A 19,336-nucleotide genomic window follows, 5' to 3' on the forward strand; every position below is an offset into this window, starting at 1 on the left:
CAGTCCTGCATTAATTATAAACACAACAGATAGCTAAAACACTTCTATAGGTGTTCTCTTTGAGAGAGATATTTCCATATGGGAGTGTATTTGGAGGGAGAAATGGTATCTTGCTTAGGCCTCAATGGGACAATAATGATTTGATGTTTCATCCTGTGACTCATAGCTTCATTGAGTTACACCTTAATTCAGGAACACACAGTATAGTTCACAACATAAATACACCTAGGTCTTTGTCATGCTAGATGGGAACAGGTAATCCAGGTCAAACTAGTGATTGCCAGAAAACATGTATAAAGAAATATCCCAATCATCATACCGATGAGCAATTGTTTCAAAAGTGAAATAATATTTGTCATTAATATAGAGCTATGTCAAAATGCCAAGCAGAATGGATGAAGTTAAAATAAACCAAGATATTGAATCTCATTGAAAAAGAAAGCAGTCATTCATAACCAATGGGAGCTACTTGTAACCCTCCAATGACACCGAGACTTAGAGAGAAGATGGGTGAGGTAATAGCTTTCATTAGACCAGCTTCTGTAGGCGAGAGAAACAAGCTTTGGAGCTACACTGAGCTCCTCTTCAGGTCTGGGAAAGGTCCTCCGAGCGTCACAGCTAAATTCAAGATTGACAGACGCTGAACTAGCTGTATCATCTTGTATGTATCTGTAACCCTATCAGTCCCTTTCCCAGACCTGAAGCAAGCTCGGTGTAGCGGCAAAGCTTGTCTCTCTCACCTATAGAAGCTAGTCCAATACAAGCTCTTACCTCATCCAGCTTCCCGCTCTAAAACCCTGGCACCCCCAGGGCTTCCCTCAACAGTGCCGACTGAGACGTAGGACTGCAGGGCGACGTTTCCTTGTATAACGAAGCGGATCATGACTTCAGGAAAGGCCTAAACGTGGGCCAAGTGTCCCCTAGACACACCAAGCTTTATTCCCTGGTCTCGAGTGAGCGACTCCCTCCTTTGTGATGGGGACTGGTTTTAAGGCCGGCTCTAAACTCCCCGCGGCGCGGCACGAGTTTGCGGGGTGTGTTTTGCAACGGGAGACCCTTGCAATCCCTTCGCGGCTCCCCCCGCGGCTTGGCGCAAAGCCGGGCCACCTTTGCAGCGTTCCCCGGGCCTGGCAGCTCCGCGCCCCGCTCCCAGCTGCGCAACGCCCGGGGCCCCAGCTCCCCTCGGCCCAGCAGCAGCGCCAGGGCTCGGCGCTGCCGGACAGCCGGAAAGACCCAACCGCTCTCCCCCCCGCCCCCCCCGGCTTTTCTTCTCGCCGGCGCTTGACAGGAGGGTCACGTGGCAGCCGCAAAGCATCTCTTTGCGACCTCAATGACAGGCAAAATGTGCGACAGACGCTTTGCGAGCCAGGGAGGAAGCAGCGCTGCCTCCTCCTCTCTGTGGCACGGCAGCGGAGGGCGCTGCTCAGAGGGGCCGGCCGAGCCCCCTCCTCCCTCCCGCCCGCGCCCGCCGGGGACCCCCCGTTCTCCGACGCCCGAGCGAGCCCGAGGAGCGGCCCCAGGAGCGGGGGAGCAGCAGGGGGATTGTCTCGGCTCGGAGCTCACATGAGCTCTTAGCCTCCCATCCCCGGTCCCCGGCAGCAGCAGGCTCCAGGTGCACAGTGCAGACAAGAGCAGGGGACCCGGCCGGCTGCAATGGCGTCCAACATGGACAGAGAAATGATCCTGGCAGATTTTCAGGTACCTTTCACACCCCCCCCCGCTGCCCCAGTCTCCCGCCCCTCTGCTTGTCTTTCTCCCTATGTCTGTGGCACCCCTTCTTGGTGCCAGGCTTCGGCTCTGCGGGCGGGGAGCCCACCCCCCCAACAGCTGTTCGCTCGTTTGTTTTACCTTGTAACATCTGCCCTGCTCCCAGAACTCGAGGGGTGTCTCTGAAACGCCTTTGAAACGCGCAGCTAAGAAAGGCACCTTCCTCCCTGCCCCCATTCCCGAACCTCAGACAAGCGATAGCCCAGTTCGCCCAGTCCAGGCAAAATCCTGGAGGATACAAAACTTCTCTTCTCCCAATGGTCACTGTGTGTAACCTCTTAGCTGTCAATAGGCCACTTGCTGTGCTGGAGATGGGTACTAATTTCCATCATAAAGTAAACATTAAGCACACTGGGACCATGGCTGGCTCCACCTGTAATAGCTTTAATGTGTAGGAAGTTTTTTTTTTTTTTAAATAAGAATGAAGAAATATATATATTTGTAGAGAGAGAAATGTTCACTGGGAAGTCTTTCACCATACAAGGAAGTTTTAAAAAAAATCCCCAGAATACCTTAATCTCAATTTCAAAGCAAGTGTTTCCAATTGAAAGTGATATTTAACAGGTTTGCAGGTATTTAGTTAATCAGTTCAGTGTAGTAGCTTTATTTTTCTATATTGTTTCCTCATGAACAAGAAAACAGGCATTTACTTCTCTCCCTTCTCCTTTTAAAGGATACAGTAAACTGAAATTGGTTCTGAGTGTGTGTGTGTGTATGTGTGAAACAACTTGTAAATGTGTCTGATTCCATTGTCTTGCATGTATTTGTTTCGTGTATGTTTTTTTAAAAAAATTCTTAAACCATGTCTATTGTTTGGTGCATGGAAAGACCTTAAATTAGTTCTCAGGATTGGGGCCTAGGCCTTTACCTCTAAATTTAAAAAGATCAAGCAGTTCACTAGGAACATAGCTTCAATTGGTGATTATATCTATTATTTATTTAAAAAAAAAAAGCTTTTTTTACCTCTTCTTTTTGAATGCGTGTGTATACATGTGTACACACATACATTCATAAAGATATTCCTTAATAAGAATTATTTGATCATAACAAATATAATTTAATGTGTCTTTAAAAAATATTCTCCTCTGCTGAGATACCTACAAAAAAACTTGATAACGAATAGGCTGCTGGTGTGCTGAGACCACTGCCTGTCATGCTGACCAATTCTGTCTCACTGTTCCCTTGTACTCCTCTGTCTGTCTCTTATCTTATACTTAGTCTCTGCCCCAAAGAGTTTACAATCTATCTCTTTGTTCTCTGTTTGTACAGTGCCTAGCACAATGAGAACCTGGTCCTGGGGTAGGACTCCTAGTTGCTATGGTGGTAATAACAATAAGAGTAAGCAATCTATTATTGTTTATTGCTGTGACATGTTGGGTCATGTTCTTAAAGGGATGATGTGTGGATATTTTCCTTTCATAGGACTTTGACTATGTGACATTGATACTTGTTTATCTACTTTGAAATTTTAATAAACAGCTTTACAGGTAACCTCAATTTTTTTGATATTTGGAGTGAACAGTACAGTGTAAGGAATAACATACCCCCAATTATATGTCATTAAGCTGTAATTCCTTCAAAGGATTCTGGTAACCCCACATACCACAGAAAATGAATTTGGGCCCCAGGCCTGCTATCATATCCATGTAGGCAGAAACTTTCAGAACCTAATTGATGTTGCTGGAACTCCATGGTGCTGCGAGGATCATGTGTGTGAATCGAACTGCAGGATTGGGGCCTTGGTTTGTGCATCCTACCAGAGTCGTAAAACAGAACGCTTAATTCATATACACTCTGCAGATTTTAATACTACTACTTTTACTACTTTGCACTTATATAGCACCTCCTTTTTTTTTTTTTTTTTAAATCACCCTTTCTTCCCTAGCCTCTCATTTGTCTTTTGTATTTCAGTAGCCACCTACTGTGTTTCTGGCCCTCTTTTAATTTTTCCTGCTTCCCATGGCATGATACTGTTTACATTAGTTAAAGGGACATTGTCAATAATTTTTATGCCAAATTTGACCTGCATCTCTAAAATGCTAGGAATTGGTGAGACAGCTTTGTTTTAAATATCTAGTGTTGTTTTAAATTTGCTAGTCATTCACCAACAACTTTAATAAAAAACAAAACAGAAGCCATTGGGGGGGGGGGGGGGGATTTACCAAAATAATCTTGTATGCTGTCTGCTATATTTTCTTTGTTTTGTAACTAACAAATATTGTTCTCATCCTTGAGCATAGTAGTGCAAGATATTTAGTTATAATACATTATATACACTGGAAACTATTAAAACAATTATTTGCAATTCTGTTCAATTAGTGTTTGCTAAATTGGGAGGGGATTTTTGTTTTTCAAACCTCTTTAAAAAAAATTACCAAGCAGAGGTCACGATCATAATTATTTTTAACATGGAAGGGCTCCCATCCCCACAAAAATTCTCCATTGGACTCAGAAATTTTTATCATTGGGTGTTTTCATGAGACACATAGGGCGTAATCTTGCTGCACTGAAGTCAATGGGAGTTGTGTTGTTGACTTCAATGGGAAGAGCACCCGATACTTTACATTTAATTTTCCATTTGACTATGGTTGTTCTAACTACTTTTGTGTCCTACAGCACTATTTTTTTGTATTATTTTAGTTACGTGATTGTGAGATTTACATGTGGTTAGATTAAAACCTGATAACAGTAGCTAAGAATAGGACTACTCAAATAGTTTTAGAAGGCACATGTTATGAAGAGAAAGTATCTAAACTTGTAATTCTCTAAGAAGATATAAATGAAGTTATTTGTACATCACAGGGTGAATGAAAAGGATGCATGAATGCAAACAGGCTACATAAGCACTCTGCCTAGCCTGTTACACCTCTACCCCGATATAACGCTGTCCTCGGGAGCCAAAAAATCTTACCGCGTTACAGGTGAAACTGCGTTATATCGAACTTGCTTTGATCTGCCAGAGTGCACAGCCTCCGTCCCCCCTGGAGCACTGCTTTACCGCGTTATATCCGAATTCGTGTTATATTGGGTCACGTTATATCTGGGTAGAGGTGTACTTTTAGGCCCTGTTCCTGCAAAGACTAAGTATATGCTTAACTTTATATGCTGTGAGTAGTACCATTGACCTCAGTGGGATCATGCATGGTAGTAAATTTAAGTATGTACCAGCGTTAATTACTGTCATAAATGCAATTCAGAATTTTTTCACTCACTATGTGACTGGAATATGGGGCAAACTGCAAAAAGTTAGTATTTGAAGTAGGTAGCATAAATTCATTAAAGAGGGAATTGGATATGCATTGCTAAAGGAGCTAATACAGGGCATATCTCCAGTTCATGTGGGAAATGGAAAATATTATTTTAAATTGCCTAACACAACAGGACCTTGATCTATGACTGGGTTACCTAAAGAGCTACAATAACACAAATAATATAATTTAGAGTCTTCAGTCAGAATTGGGATGCCCCATATAAACACAGAGTAAAAGCTGGTCCCTCTTCTGAATAGTTTATAGTTTAATTAAGAATTTACAATCAAATTAAAAAGGAATGTCCTGAATCTAAAAGCACAGGTGCTGGTGGGTGATATGGTTCTCTTGGTATTCAGTATTTCTGTGTAACAACTTTATTCAGCAAAAAAATGATAGGTCTGCCATTTTGGCCCCAGAGAGAGTTCCTCTAGGTTTCCAGGGGTAGGATGTTGCATAGCATTAGTGTGATCTAAGCGGCAAACAGTTTGAACCTCTTGTGGAGCTCAGCTACTGACTCTGTTTGCAAGTAGGTGAGTGACACAAATGCAAGCCCATCCCTGTTGATCATCTCTGAAATTTGGGGTCTAGAAAGAATTGCTCCAAAAGCACACTGGCCAATTTTAGTTTAATGTAAGTTGCAAAACTCCCACTGACTTTAATGTAACCGAGGCTAGAGCTGCATTACAAACTTTTGCCGGCATGGCTCCGTCAGTCAAGGATGTGAAGAGATGTGATCCTTGACCAGCATAACTGTGCCAGCAAAAGCCCCTGATGTAGACATACTTATATTGGCAAAACTGTGATCTTACTTGTGTAGTTTATTTTGCTTGGGGGTGGGGGAGCGGCTATGAGTGTTCTGTTTATATGGTATACACTTCTACCCCGATATAACATGAATTCGGATATAACGCGGTAAAACAGCGCTCCGGGGGGGGAGGGGCGGTGCTGCGCGTTCTGGCGGATCAAAGCAAGTTCAATATAATGCAGTTTCACCTATAATGCGGTAAGATTTTTTTGGTTCCCGAGGACAGCGTTATATCGGGGTAGAGGTGTACCAGTATAGCTACACTAATAAAGTGCTGGTAATGTAGACCTGACCCAGGACTTGGCTGTTGTCTTTTTTAAATGTTCCCTGGAGAATTGTTGGACTTGCCAATTAGTACTAGGTGGTCCTATGCTACGTAGGATGTACTACCACGTGATGATATGGGAGGAGGGCATTGATGGACCTGAGGTTTCTTGTTGTCTCTCATCTTGACTGAAGTAAGATGTGTTGAGAGAACACTGCTATTTACATATAGCATAAGAGGACTTCAGATTGTGTTTGATTAAACCCCTGCAAACTATTACAGGGGGGAGGGATAGCTCAGTGGTTTGAGCATTGGCCTGCTAAACCCAGGGTTGTGAGTTCAATCCTTGAGGGGGCCACTTAGGGATCTGGGGCAAAAATCAGTACTTGGTCCTGCTAGTGAAGGCAGGGGGCTGGACTCGATGACCTTTCAAGGTCCCTTCCAGTTCTAGGAGATAGGATATCTCTATTAATAATAATAATTATTATTATTACACTCAAAGAAAAACAAACCTCTTGATAGTTTTCTACATTTGTTTTTTATTATTCTGTGTTCACTGTGCAAACTGATATTTGTGAACTGTCACAAATTGATATGGAAGTTTTCTTTCATATGTGGTTTGATTAGGATGACCAGATGAGAGGAAGAAAATAACGGGACACATGTGGGGGGAAGGTCACCGGCGGAGCAAAACAAAAAAAGCGGAGTGCCACCGGCGGAGAAAAAAACGAAACAGAGTACTGCGAAATATCGGGACAAACGCCTAGATATCGTGACGTATGGTCACCCTAGGTTTGATTGTAGGGAGCAGCTGGTGTTACCTGTGTTCCTCACAGCTAGAAGTTCATATACAGAACCAATATACACCTCTACCCCGATATAATGCAACCCGATATAACACAAATTCGTATACAATGCGGTAAAGCAGTGCTCCGAGGGGGCGGGGCTGCGCGCTCCGGCGGATCAAAGCAAGTTCAATATAACGCGGTTTCACCTATAACGCAGTAAGATTTTTTTTGGCTCCCGAGGACAGTGTTCTATCGGGGTAGAGGCGTACTTGAAGTCTCTGTGTACTTTTTGCTCTCTATGAAAAGATGTGGTGTAACACTGGGCCTAGTCCTACCAGTTGTAATTGAGCAAATCTTAAAAGATCCTTTTGTCCATCTTGAGTAAAAAAAATATTTTGGGAAAGTATCCCCAACTTCTTCAGAATCTAAACTCTCATCTATTGCTAAATAAAATAGAATTCTAGTCCTTCTGGTTGCAAAGATAAATATCCAAAGGTGAATCACATATAACTGAAGCAGTGCTTACCTCCAAAATCTGCAGACAAGACAAATCCAGTGCTTCTGTTGCTGTTCTTAAACTTTTCTCAAGCTTCAGAATTTTGTCAGTTTCACTGCAGCTATTCAGAACCCCAGGGGCATCAGTGAAAGTGTTAGGTAAATTTCACTTTGGTGCTGCTGCTTGAGAAAGTTTAAATAAAGTTGGAATAGCAGAAATACACTCTCTTCGAAGAAGTGGGCTGTAGCCCACGAAAGCTTATGCGCCAATAAATGTGTTAGTCTCTAAGGTGCCACAAGTACTCCTGTTCTTTTTGCGGATACAGACTAACACGGCTGCTACTCTGAAAACTCGTATGTCAGCAGATGAAAGGCTCTTGGATGGAGGTAGAGCAACAGAAATCCACAACCTACCCTTATAGCACCCAGGACATTGCAGGGCATGAATGGGAAGCATGCGGAGAGAATGCTTCTCCTCCCTACCAGCAGCTGGAAGGGGTGGGTGTCTTCAAATTTGTTGGTCTCCTATTAGCTGGAGGCTGATACGGGGAAAAAAAAGGCTGAGTAAATCCTAATGGAATTGGAACCTGCAATTCCATGGATCCTAGATACTTAGACGATATTCTAGATAAACATGATGCTTAGATTACTAAACTGTTTCTTATGGGTCTTGGATAATTATGTAAGGACAAATAGTATGTTCACGTAATTTAACTGAAACCCACGTTGTTAGTTTCTTGCTGGGATTATTAAAAATAAAATCAGAGAACCTTTTCTTGTTTTACTAGTAAGTCCACATACACTGTATCACGCTGAAGTTATAACTGAGAAAGTACATTTGTTTTCAAAACAGTGTTTTCAGCTTAAAAGAAGACTAGATGCTGGTTTTTGAATTTTTTACTTTATTTTTAATTAGCTTTCTATGTATTGACACATTGGGCCAGATTCTGTTACAGTCAAGCTATCATCAGTGCAGGAATCTGGGGTAGAGGAAAGGTGGGAAGAGATGTCTTTAAGCCATTTTCTGCACCTCCTGTATTCTGACACCAGCCTTTGGTATAAATTTGAGCTACCTCAGGGCTGTTGTAACGTAAATTTAGCTGAAACCGCCTCCTATATCAAAAGTAACTGGAGTGTAGACATACTCCCTCCTACTCCTACCATGCTGCTTATAGTGGGGGCTGGACAGTACCTCTCAATCCCAGCCCTGCAGAAAAAACTTTCCACCAAGGACACTGAAGACCTAGTAGAATTGGCGTCCTTAGCTTTCCTTCCTGAGAGGAAGGATTGGTCTTATGTTTAACACATTACAAGGACTAAGGATATCTGGATTCAATTCCTATCTCTGTTGCAGATTTTCTGTGTAATGTTTGGCAAGTCACCTAATCTTCACCTCAGTTAAACTGTGATGTGGGAGTAATGCTTCTTTACCTCCAAAGGATATTGTGAATATAAATTAATTAACATTTGTGACGTGCTCATCTACCAGGCCATGAGAGCAATAGAAGTACCTAGGTACATTTTCTCCAGTGAGGATATTGGAAAAACAGAAAGGCCCCCGGGAATTTTCTGTCTAGATCTAGCAAAGAGTCAAAAAGCTGCTTACCATCCATGAAGCTGTCTTGGAGATGACAAATCCACCGAAGACCTCTTTCTTGTCATTGTGCAGATCCTCCTCTTGTCCAGTTCCCATTTTTGCCTCCCTTTTCCATGTTTTTGTGTATCCCCACAAGAGGGAGTTCTTTGGGTTTCCTGTCACAGTACTCTTGGAAGGGGAGCCAGAGTATGAGAAGGAGAGACTTCAACATGCAGGATGAGACCAATGTTCCTCATCAGACATATACAATAACATAAGTGTTCTCTGTAAATAGTCATTCCCTGAAATCTCAACCATCTATACACAAGCCAGACTACTCATATTTTTCATTCCTACAGCAACTGTAAGATAGCCCTCCCTAATAATAATATCCAATACACAGAGCTTCTTATCCTTACCTCACAGGAGGATCATTATTTATTACCTTCATTTTACACTATGTTGTTCTTTTGCTATCTGTGATAACTATGCTGCCTCAGTATATACAGAATCTGCAGTATGATTGAATTAGTTACTGTAGAATCATAACTGCACATTCTTTCTTTCCTAATTTTTACGTGCATGAAACTTTCTAACCACAATATTGCATGAATGTAGTGTGGTGTGTTTCTCCTGTGGCTTACTATCCATTATTTTTCCAATCAGTTGGGGCAAGAGTTTGCTGTCTAAACCGTCACTCTACTTGGAGTAGAGTGTGTGTATACACACACACAAACACCCCCCCCCCCCCCCCGGCAACTGCAAAATTTTTGAGGGAATAATCATTTGAAGAGACTAATACATATATATATATATTATATTAGTATATATACTATATATACACAAATGATTATTCCCTCAAAAATTTTGCAGTTGCCAGGGTTTACAGTTTAGCACTCTAGCAATTGTCCATAAAACTCCAGTTTTGTTAAAAGGGACACCTTGTAAGTCACCCTTGTCTGAAAACTTTGAACCTAGTATTGCTACAAGTGACACCTAATATTAATAAAACTGAAAGAAATATAGTAAACTCCCTCTTTCCATTTTTCAGTTTTTGTGCATTCGATAGCACTTTGTGTATAGTTTTACCGATTGCCCTATAAAATTAGATTCTCCCTTGTTGAAAAGATCTTATAAAAATGAAAAGCGGAGTTGGAAAAATCCTTATACATTTAAAAAAAACAAAACACCTGACACAAATAAAATGCAGAGCATAGTATTTAAAGGGCGTGCTGTCAGAAACCAGACTTTTCCTTTTTTAAAAATCAACTTAACCCCACACCAACAAACCATTTAAAGTGTTTTCGTTAGGATTTCAGGGATGATAGTACAGATTACATTTTGTCTATGGATGAAAAAAATTGATCTCTAATTAGTTCCTGTGTGTATAAAGATTATTTTTAAGGTTAAAAGCTACAGCACAAGCTTAGAACTTCTGAAAAGAAAGAACTGTAGAGAATCTTAAAGTATTGAAATTTATACTTATGAGTCTAACATATATAATAGCTTTTCTTTCCCTGCTTACTGCTTCAGCCCTACATTTTACAGCTCTGGTGCTGCTAGGGAACAGGAATAGCATTGGGACTGGTAACTGAACGTTTTGGTTTGCAGCACAAATGGTTTTGTTGATATAATTAGCACTAGAAATGAAATATCAAGAGAGACTACAAAAGCATATTGTACGCTTAGTGTTCTTTGGCTTGGTTATTGTGATTGTCACTGTCTGCTCCCAAAACCTTGCTTGTATTATCTTTTGTTTTTCATGCTTTTCTGAAGAATGAACACTTAACTTGTTTAGATACTTTCATTATTCGGCCGAAGTCCTAAAGTTCATGTTCTTCAGAACAAATTTAGTATGATTTACTTGTAACCTCTCCGGTCTTTAGACAGGATATGAATTGAAAGACAGAACCAGAAGAGTAACAAATTGGAGAAGGCTGAGAGTAAGAATGGTGTCCTTTTTAAAAACCTGAGCAGTTGGAATGCTAATCTGTTACTGTACTGTAACAACTTGGACTATTCATGGTGAGGCTGGCTATTGTTTCCCATGCAATGGTAGATATTGAATTAGAAATACTATCTGACGTTTATAGAGATGAATGAGAATGCTACATGATTTGTGTGCATTGGAACCATAGTAATTCACTCTGGAGCACTAATTCAACTTCAGAAAGAAGTTTATGGTGGCTTCCTTACTAAACGTGCTTGAAGAGATTCTTCACACCACAGTAATCATGTCATCAGGTCTGCCAGCACACTCATGTAGGTATTTGGGGCAGTAGGTCACTGAAACAGAGCTATCATTACTGGTTTAGGAGTGGTAGCGGTAGGCTTTTTTTCTCAAATGCTATGTCCATTAACACTTGTTATATTAGTGAAATTAGCTTTGATTCCTTCAACAAAGAAATATCATGATTATATCCATGACATAGGAGCTAGGTATGCATTTTTGCTGAGTGAAAAGAGGTGGGGGGTTGTTTGGGTAATGGAAAATACAAGGTAAGTGTTTTTTGTTTGTATGAAAAGTACTTTGGAAACTATCAGTCATGTGAAGGAACTACACTTACCAAATTTGCTTATTTCTTTTTTTTGGCTGGGGCAGGGTAGGTAGCCTACTTCATCACTGTTGGAGTCCTGAGACTTTCTCCACTTTTAATATCCCATGTTACTTCTAGGAAGACGGAAAAGGTTATACTCTTAAAAAAGAGAACTGTCTACAAGTATAAGCACTCCTTTCCCATAGGACTGAGATTAATTTCCATAGCATTTGAAGTCCTTTGTTGGCTGAAGAATAAATTGGGGCATTGCCACTAGGCCACCAGGTTTTATCTTAAAGGAACAGGAAATATGCTTGTGACTATGTAAAATTTACTCTTTTGACTTTTTTGTGTTTCTAAAATTCAAATTCCATAATATATACTCGTCCCTTGAGGGACTGGTTGAGGAAAGACCAATTCTTCTTCCCAGAACTGGTTTCAACTTACATAAGAATGAACTTTAATTTTCTCTCCCACAAGTGTTAAATGCTTCAACAGCGTCTCAATCAAACTCCCTGCAGTGGTGTCTGAAAATGGTTGGTCTCATATTTACTAGCACTTACCCAATATATTGGCACGAGTGAAACAGGAAGAGGGGATTTGATACAGGATTAATTGGCTACAGACAATGTTATTGTCTTAGTGTACAATAGGTGGTCAATGTCAATCTTTTCATTCTTAAGCAGTTCATATGCATGCTAAGTGGTTTGCATGTTCAGTAAAGCACCCGTCTAAACAAAAATCTTGTCCCTTTCTTTGTAGGGGAAAATGTACAAGAAAGTGAAGAAAAACACTTATATAATTGTACAAACCACAGCATTTAATCATAACTATCTGCAGAATCTCACCAGAATATGCACAGTCAAATACCTCTGGCTCGAAGTGGACTTAAAAGTATTGAGGAATATGAGACCTGCTATTGAAGTCAATGGGGGATTTTGATGCTTACTTCAATGGGACTAGGATCAAGCCCTTAATCAGACAGACTATATTTTAACCTGTGTGGTCACATCAGGCAGTGATGACTGTTGCCCCACTTCACATATGTCCTATTTTGCATTAACATTAGATCTGGCACCGACCACTGTATGAAGAAAGTATACTGGGCTAGATGGTCCATTGGTCTGATCCAGTATGGCCATTCCTATGCTCTGGGGGAAAAGTCTAAATTTTGAAATACTTTCTCAGAGCCAATGGTGATTACATGTAGGTGTGTTACATAATCAGTTGCTTGGTTCATCTCTCTCTTTTCCAATATATAATTGTTAACCTACATTAACATTTAGATGAGTTGTATTTCTTGTCAGATTAATTACATTGTTGTTCATTCTGAAAAAGCCAAGCTTGGGGCCAGACAAATGTTTTATAAATGTACTTTTGAAACTACAGAATGTTGGGTTAATAGAAGGTTGTATTTCCTTCTCTCCGTATGTTTGAAGCTTGAGAGAACTTATTGAAGGGTGAGCAAAATGTTCCAAGAGTGAATTCCAAGGTAAATGAAAGTTGCAAAGGGTCACATTTGCTTTTATGGGAAAGATTTTTAGCCTTTAGAGAGTCTGCTCTAATAACATATCAGTAAATAACCCAATAAGGTGTACGCATTGTCCACAATATTCTGTTTTGTTAGGTTCCTCTGAAGTGCTTTTGTCTTCTCTAGTCTCAACTAACCTGAACAGTTTTGTCACCTGCAAATTTTGCCTCCTCACTAATCCCTTTTCTGATGATTAATAAAAAGATTATACACCAGTCCTAGCATAGAACTTGTTTCTTAGCCAGTTTCTGATCCATGACAGTACTTTGTATCTCACATCCTAATTCCATAATTTATTTAGACTTTCAAAAGGCCTTTGACAAATTACATCACAGGAGGGACTTTATAGCAGAGATTTATAAGGATGCTATTTGCATATTCTTGGGAGTGCCCATGAGTACAGCAATGTGATCTTAACACCTAGGAGAAATATCTCAGGACTGCAGACCATCTTTCAGATGTCTAGTTATCCCTAAAACTGTGCCATTTAGTGTCCTGTATTCATTTTGCCAGTCATTACTTATATAAAATTTAGTTACTTGATGATGCTAACATAATTCTTGATACTTTCTTTGCCTCTAAAGCTTCTCTAGTGTAAAATAAGAGCTGGCCAAGGAACTGGTTGGAATTTCATAATAAACTCCTGAGAGAGAGCCTTGTTTTGTTATCTTCATAACTAGTGATGCTGCATTGGAATGCCACTAAGGTGGTGACAGTATCTCTCAGAGTCCAGGATTTAAGTAGGACTGCACCTGGTTGGAGACTGGGCCAACCATATAGATAACCCAGGACTCTGTGTTTCAAGTAATTGGTGCCTTACCCTGGCTGAATTCCTGATTAAATAAAGAAAAGAACTTGTTACTTTGTTTTGAGCCCTGTTCAACACTCTGAAAGGGCTAAGTACATCTGATTTTTGTATGTAGTATTGAAAGCTTTCTTAGTCCTCTTTGATTCAACCCAAGTTCTGTATCTTGTGAGCCTGGTGACTTCCTCAATATTTGAGTGGTACTTAAGGTTCAGCTTACATTTCATACCTCTGTTTCTTGCCTTTATTGTATAACAGGAGTAAGTTCCTCTAATCCATGAATTCATCTTCTTTCTGTAGAAGCCCACGCCTCTCTCTGGTAGTCGCAGGACATGAACCACTTTTTTTTTTTTAATGGGTGGAACCATTAGGTGAACCTCAACTTATGACTACCACAAAGTGCCAGCATGAAAAGGCTCGGAAGCCTCAGGTAGTTACTTGTCCCACATAGCCTGAAAGGAAATGGCACAACAATTGGCCGGACTAGAGAGGCATAAGTTATCCTTAACTTCAGAATGAATTGATTTGAATAGACAACGTGCGGTTCAAACCAAACCATGACCTGCAGAAATCAAAGGCCTTTTACACTGGTCACACATCTTCAGTCTATCAGAGTAGACCATCTGAGTCTTTATTGTGTGCCTGGCTGGTTGAGCAGCTCTCTTTCTCCTATGGGTGCAAGAAGGCCTTCAGAAAATGTTCAGGCAAATCCTGAAGTTTGTGGGAGATGTACTATAAAGTTACATTCTTGTTTTGAAGTTAACTCCTTGCTTGTCTTGTATTGGATAGTTTTTAAATTAATATCAAACATTACAGTCCACCAAATTAGAATCTGAAGCACAGGTAGAGCAGCAGTTGCTTCTTAAAGTCGGGGTGTTCTTGTCTATTATCTCCTCAGCAGATCACAACCATGCTTCTGGGATTTTTTTTACCAGTTATAGCCTATTCATGTTTGCGAAACTTTAAAATTGATTGACAGAATTCTCCTTAAATGGTATTGTTATAACTTTGTTTTTGCAGTACTGTAACTGAATAGCTGACACTTTAATTCACAATAATTCTACTTTCTTTAAAAATACTTTTTCTCCATTGCAAAGGGTACTTGCATATGGAAAGCATCAGTTCGGCTTCAGTCTTTATTTAATCCTCCTCTGTTTCTTATTCTCAACTGGGAATCTTGGGACTGTTGGTGACAACAATTAGTGGTTGTGGGAATTTAATCATATACAGCAGCATAATTTTACAGGGAGAATAAATTCCAAGAATTAGAAGATCTCTTAAAAACATATTCTCTTTTTATACGACTGTTAGTAATCCTAGAAGATTAGGGTTGGAAGAGACCTCAGGAAGTCATCCAGTCCAACCCCCTGCTCAAAGCAGGATCAAACCCAAGTAAATCTAATGAAGGATAAGGGAAGAGAAATGTAGAATGTTTGTTTTGTTTATGGAGAACCCAAAAGGTTGTTAAATGTCTTCTGTAAATCTCTCAGGAAGATGGGTAAATCTTTAATCCAAAGAGTTTATAAAAATAGCCAAGACTACAAAAAAATGGGGGCGGATGGAGAGAGAAATGCCAATACAACACTATTCTAGAAGGAAATCCTCCTGAACAACTTGTTTGGCTATTTTTTCATAGTCTTCTGTATTGTATCAACTGTACTTTAAAATTAAATCAAGAAACTTTCAAATATTGAGAGAAATAGTTATGAAAGATAATGGCGTGAAAAGTGGGTATATCCAGTCATCTCCTACTTTTATGTTCTGTCTGTTGTGTATCTCCTACTTTTGTCCTTCTGTGGTGTAAAGTTAAAATATTTTTTTCTTATCTTAACTATTCAAATACTCAGGTAATTGAAGGTAGGTAAGAGTACACCTTAAAGACTTTATAATATACCAAGGTGTCCAGGCAAGAAGTCTTGAAGCAGGACAATTATAGCTTGGGCTACAGAGAGAGGATCACAAATCTTCTTTGCTAATGGGATTTTGAAAATTCTTCTTCTTTTGGGTTTTTAATTAACATTCCAAATAAAAGAAGAGAGGAAAAATTGAGCCATGTATTGTCCACCTCACAAGCACATCTGATCCTGCAGTCCTTTTGTACACATAGCTCCCATTGAAGCCCATGGACATTTAGATGTATAGCAATTGCAGGATTGGACTCCTCTATTAAGAGAGTTTGATGGGCAGAGTGAGATCCAACACACAAAAGGGGAAGGAGAATTGAAGTTAGTAATATTGCATACTCAGTTGACATTCTGGATTTCTCAAAATAGTTTAGGATCTGGAAATAACCATTCCTCACATTTTTAAGCTTAGGGGTTCAGTGGGGAGAACTTAAGTGGGAGAAATGTGATCAGTGTCTCTGAATCTTACTACTTCAACTGTGTCTAAATGTAATACGTGGGGGGAAAAATTAAACAGAACTCTAACCACAATTGTTAGTCTGTGATCACTTATGCTGCCTTACAAATCATTCTGAAAAATGAATCGTAAACCTAAAAAGGAGAAATGAGCTGCATGTCACACTGACCTCGACAAACATGTGCCCCAGTCCTGTAGTCTTACCTATGCAAAATGTGAAGGCTTAGCTTAAATATAGCCTCCATTTTTCGGGCCGGTATTGTTTAAAAGCAATTTTGGTAAATAGGATGGAAATAATCTTAAACTTACCCCCCCTTCTTTTTTTTTTGAAAAACAAAGCACGTTGAAACTGTAAAAATGAGTGTATTAGCACTTCAGACTATTGTATATGGTTTTCAGACTTCAGACCTGCAATAAATGTTTCACAGAGCAGGATCTCAGAAAATGAGTTCCTTATTTAAAAACTATTTTTAAAAAGATCAGATTATTAAAACAATTTTAATAGATTCCAAGGCCAGAATGGACAATTGTGATCATCTACTCCAGGGGTGGGCAAACTACGGCCCACGGACCAGATCCAGCCCACAAGCCATTTTATGCCAGCTGGGGAGCAGGGTCGGAGGCTACTCCACGCGGTGCGGCCCTGCTCCTTCCGGGGCACAGAGTCGGGGGGGCTGCTCCACGCAGCATGGCCCCACTCTGGCTAGGGCAAAGGATTGGGGGGCGCACCATGCATCTGGGCCCTGCTCTGGCCAGGGCTCAGGGTTTGGGGCTGCACCACACCTCTCGGCCCCACTCAGGCCGGGGTGCAGGGTTGGGGGTGCACTATGCAGCTGGGCCCTGCTTTGGCACTCCAGCCGGGGCGCAGTGTCGAGGGCCGCTCCACGCAGCTCCCGGAAGCTGCAGCATGGCCCCGCGGCTCCTAAGCACTTCAATGGGAGCAACAGGGGTGGTGCCCACGGATGGGGCAGCATGCAGAGCCACCTGACCGCGCCTCCGAGTAGGAGCTGGAGAAGGGACATGCCACTGCTTCCGGGAGCCACTTGAGGTAAGTGCCGCTCGGAGCCTACACCCCTAAGCTTCTCCCTATGCCTCAACCCCCTACTCCAGCCCTAATTCCCCTCCTGCTCTCCAAATCCCTCAATCTCAGCCCAGAGCACCCTCCTGCACCCCAAATCTCTCGTCCCCAGCCAGGTACGGCTCTAACTTTTTTGCCGCCCCAAGCAAAAAAAGAGTGCCGTGCTGCTGAAACGCGCCCCCCCCCCCAACCCCCCGAGCACCATGCCATGCCGCCGAAACAAAAACAACCCAGCCCCCTGAGCGCTGCCCGGCTGAAACAAAAACAACAACAAAAACAAACCCCGAGCGCCCCCCCACCGCCCCAAGATTGGCCATCCCTTACAAGGAGCCGTCCCAAGCACGTGCTTGGTCGGCTAGTGCCTGGAGCCGGCCCTGTCCCCAGCCCCACCCCAGAGCCCGCACCCCCAACCAGAGGCCTCACCCCCTCCCTCACTCTAACCCCAATTCTGTGAGCATTCATGGCACGCCATACAATTTTAATTCCCCGATGTGGCCCTCAGGCCAAAAAGTTTGCCCACCCCTTATCTAGTCTGACCTCCTGTATAACACAGGCCATAGAACTTCCCCAAAATCATTCTTAGAGCATATCTCCTCGTCTTGATTTTAAAAATTGCTGGTGATAGACAGTCTACTGTGATCCTCGGTAAATTGTTCAAATGGCTAATTACCCTCACTGTTTAAAATTTTCACCTTTCCAGTCTGAATTTGTCTAGCTTCAACTTCCAGCCATTGGCTCATGTTATACCTTTCTCTTCCACATTGAAGAGCCCTTTATCAAATATTTGTTTCCCATATAAAAACTTATAGACTGTAGTCAAGTCACCCCTTAACCTTTTCTTTGTTAAGCTAAATAGATTGAGCTGGTTATCCATCACAGCTCCCAAATCTTTTTCAGAGTCACTGTTTCCCAGGGTAGAGTCCCCCATCATGTAAGTATGGCCTCCATTCTTTGTACCTAGATATATACTTTTGCATTTAGTGGTATATAAATGCATATTGTTTGCTTGCTCTCAGCTTACCAAGTGATCCAGGTGGCTCTGTATCAGTGACTTGTCCTTTTCATTACGTACCGCTCCCCCAGTTTGGGTGTCGTATGCAAACTTTATCAGTGATTTAATATTATATCGTTCTAAGTTTTTAAATCAAAATGTCATGTGATACCAAGTCAAATGCCTTACAGAAATGATAGTATATGACATCAATATTATTACCTGTATGAATCAAACTTTATCTCATTTAAAAATCAGGTTTCTATAAACCCATGTTGATTGATATTAATTATATTACCTTCCGTTTAATTCTTTATTAATAGAATCTTGTATCAGTCACTCCATTATCTTGCCCAGGATCAGTGTCAGGCTGACAGGTCTATAATTACCCAGATCATCCTATTTACCCTTTTAAATGTTGGCAAAACATTAGATTTCTTCCAGTCTTCTGGAACTTCCCCAGAGTTCCAAGACTTATTGAAAAATAACATTAGTGATCCAGCGAGCTCTCAGCCAGCTCTTTTAAAAATGCTTGGGTGCAAATTATCTGGACCTGTTGATTTAAAACTGTCTAACTTTATTAGATGATGTTTAACATCCTCATGAGATACTAGTGGAATGAGGTAACACTGCTCTACAGCCAAAATGCTTCTGAAATAAATATAGTCAAACTTTACTAATTCTGGGTCACTGAGAACGAAAATGATGCTTAAAATTGTTGATTGGCTCTATTTTTCAAGATATGCTATTGGGTCAGTATACACGACCCTTGACTTGGGAATGGCGGAGGATAAGTGAGTTATAAAGGGAAGGGATCTCAATTTAAACCAGAAATGACTAAAATACATCTTTGACTGGATCTATGAATAAATCTATGACTGGGTTTGGACAGTACTTGCTTTTTAGGCAAAACAATGAATGATGCAATCTGAAGCTGGTATTGCGTCCTACATGACATGAATTGCATCATATTATTCCTAGAAGTCATGGATAATGCAATCATAACGAAACTTACATCAGTCTGCTGAACAAATTGCCCTATATCAGCTCTAGAAATCATACAGTGTCGTGCTCTCTTATTTGTCA

General features: G+C 41.0%; 1 protein-coding gene across 1 annotated transcript in view; it reads left to right on the forward strand.

Annotated features, from left to right (window-relative positions):
• Positions 1-1,384: 1,384 nt before the first annotated feature.
• The window catches only part of FAF1 (Fas associated factor 1), a 325,268-nt gene continuing 307,316 nt past the window's right edge, over positions 1,385-19,336 (forward strand). Inside the window, exon 1 of the mRNA XM_054036693.1 lies at positions 1,385-1,698. Coding sequence (XP_053892668.1) covers positions 1,654-1,698 — 45 coding nt within the window. The 5' untranslated portion in view covers positions 1,385-1,653. The remainder of the gene's footprint in view (positions 1,699-19,336) is intronic.

Source organism: Malaclemys terrapin, chromosome 8, assembly GCF_027887155.1.
Source record: "Malaclemys terrapin pileata isolate rMalTer1 chromosome 8, rMalTer1.hap1, whole genome shotgun sequence".
NCBI classification, from domain to species: Eukaryota; Metazoa; Chordata; order Testudines; family Emydidae; genus Malaclemys; species Malaclemys terrapin.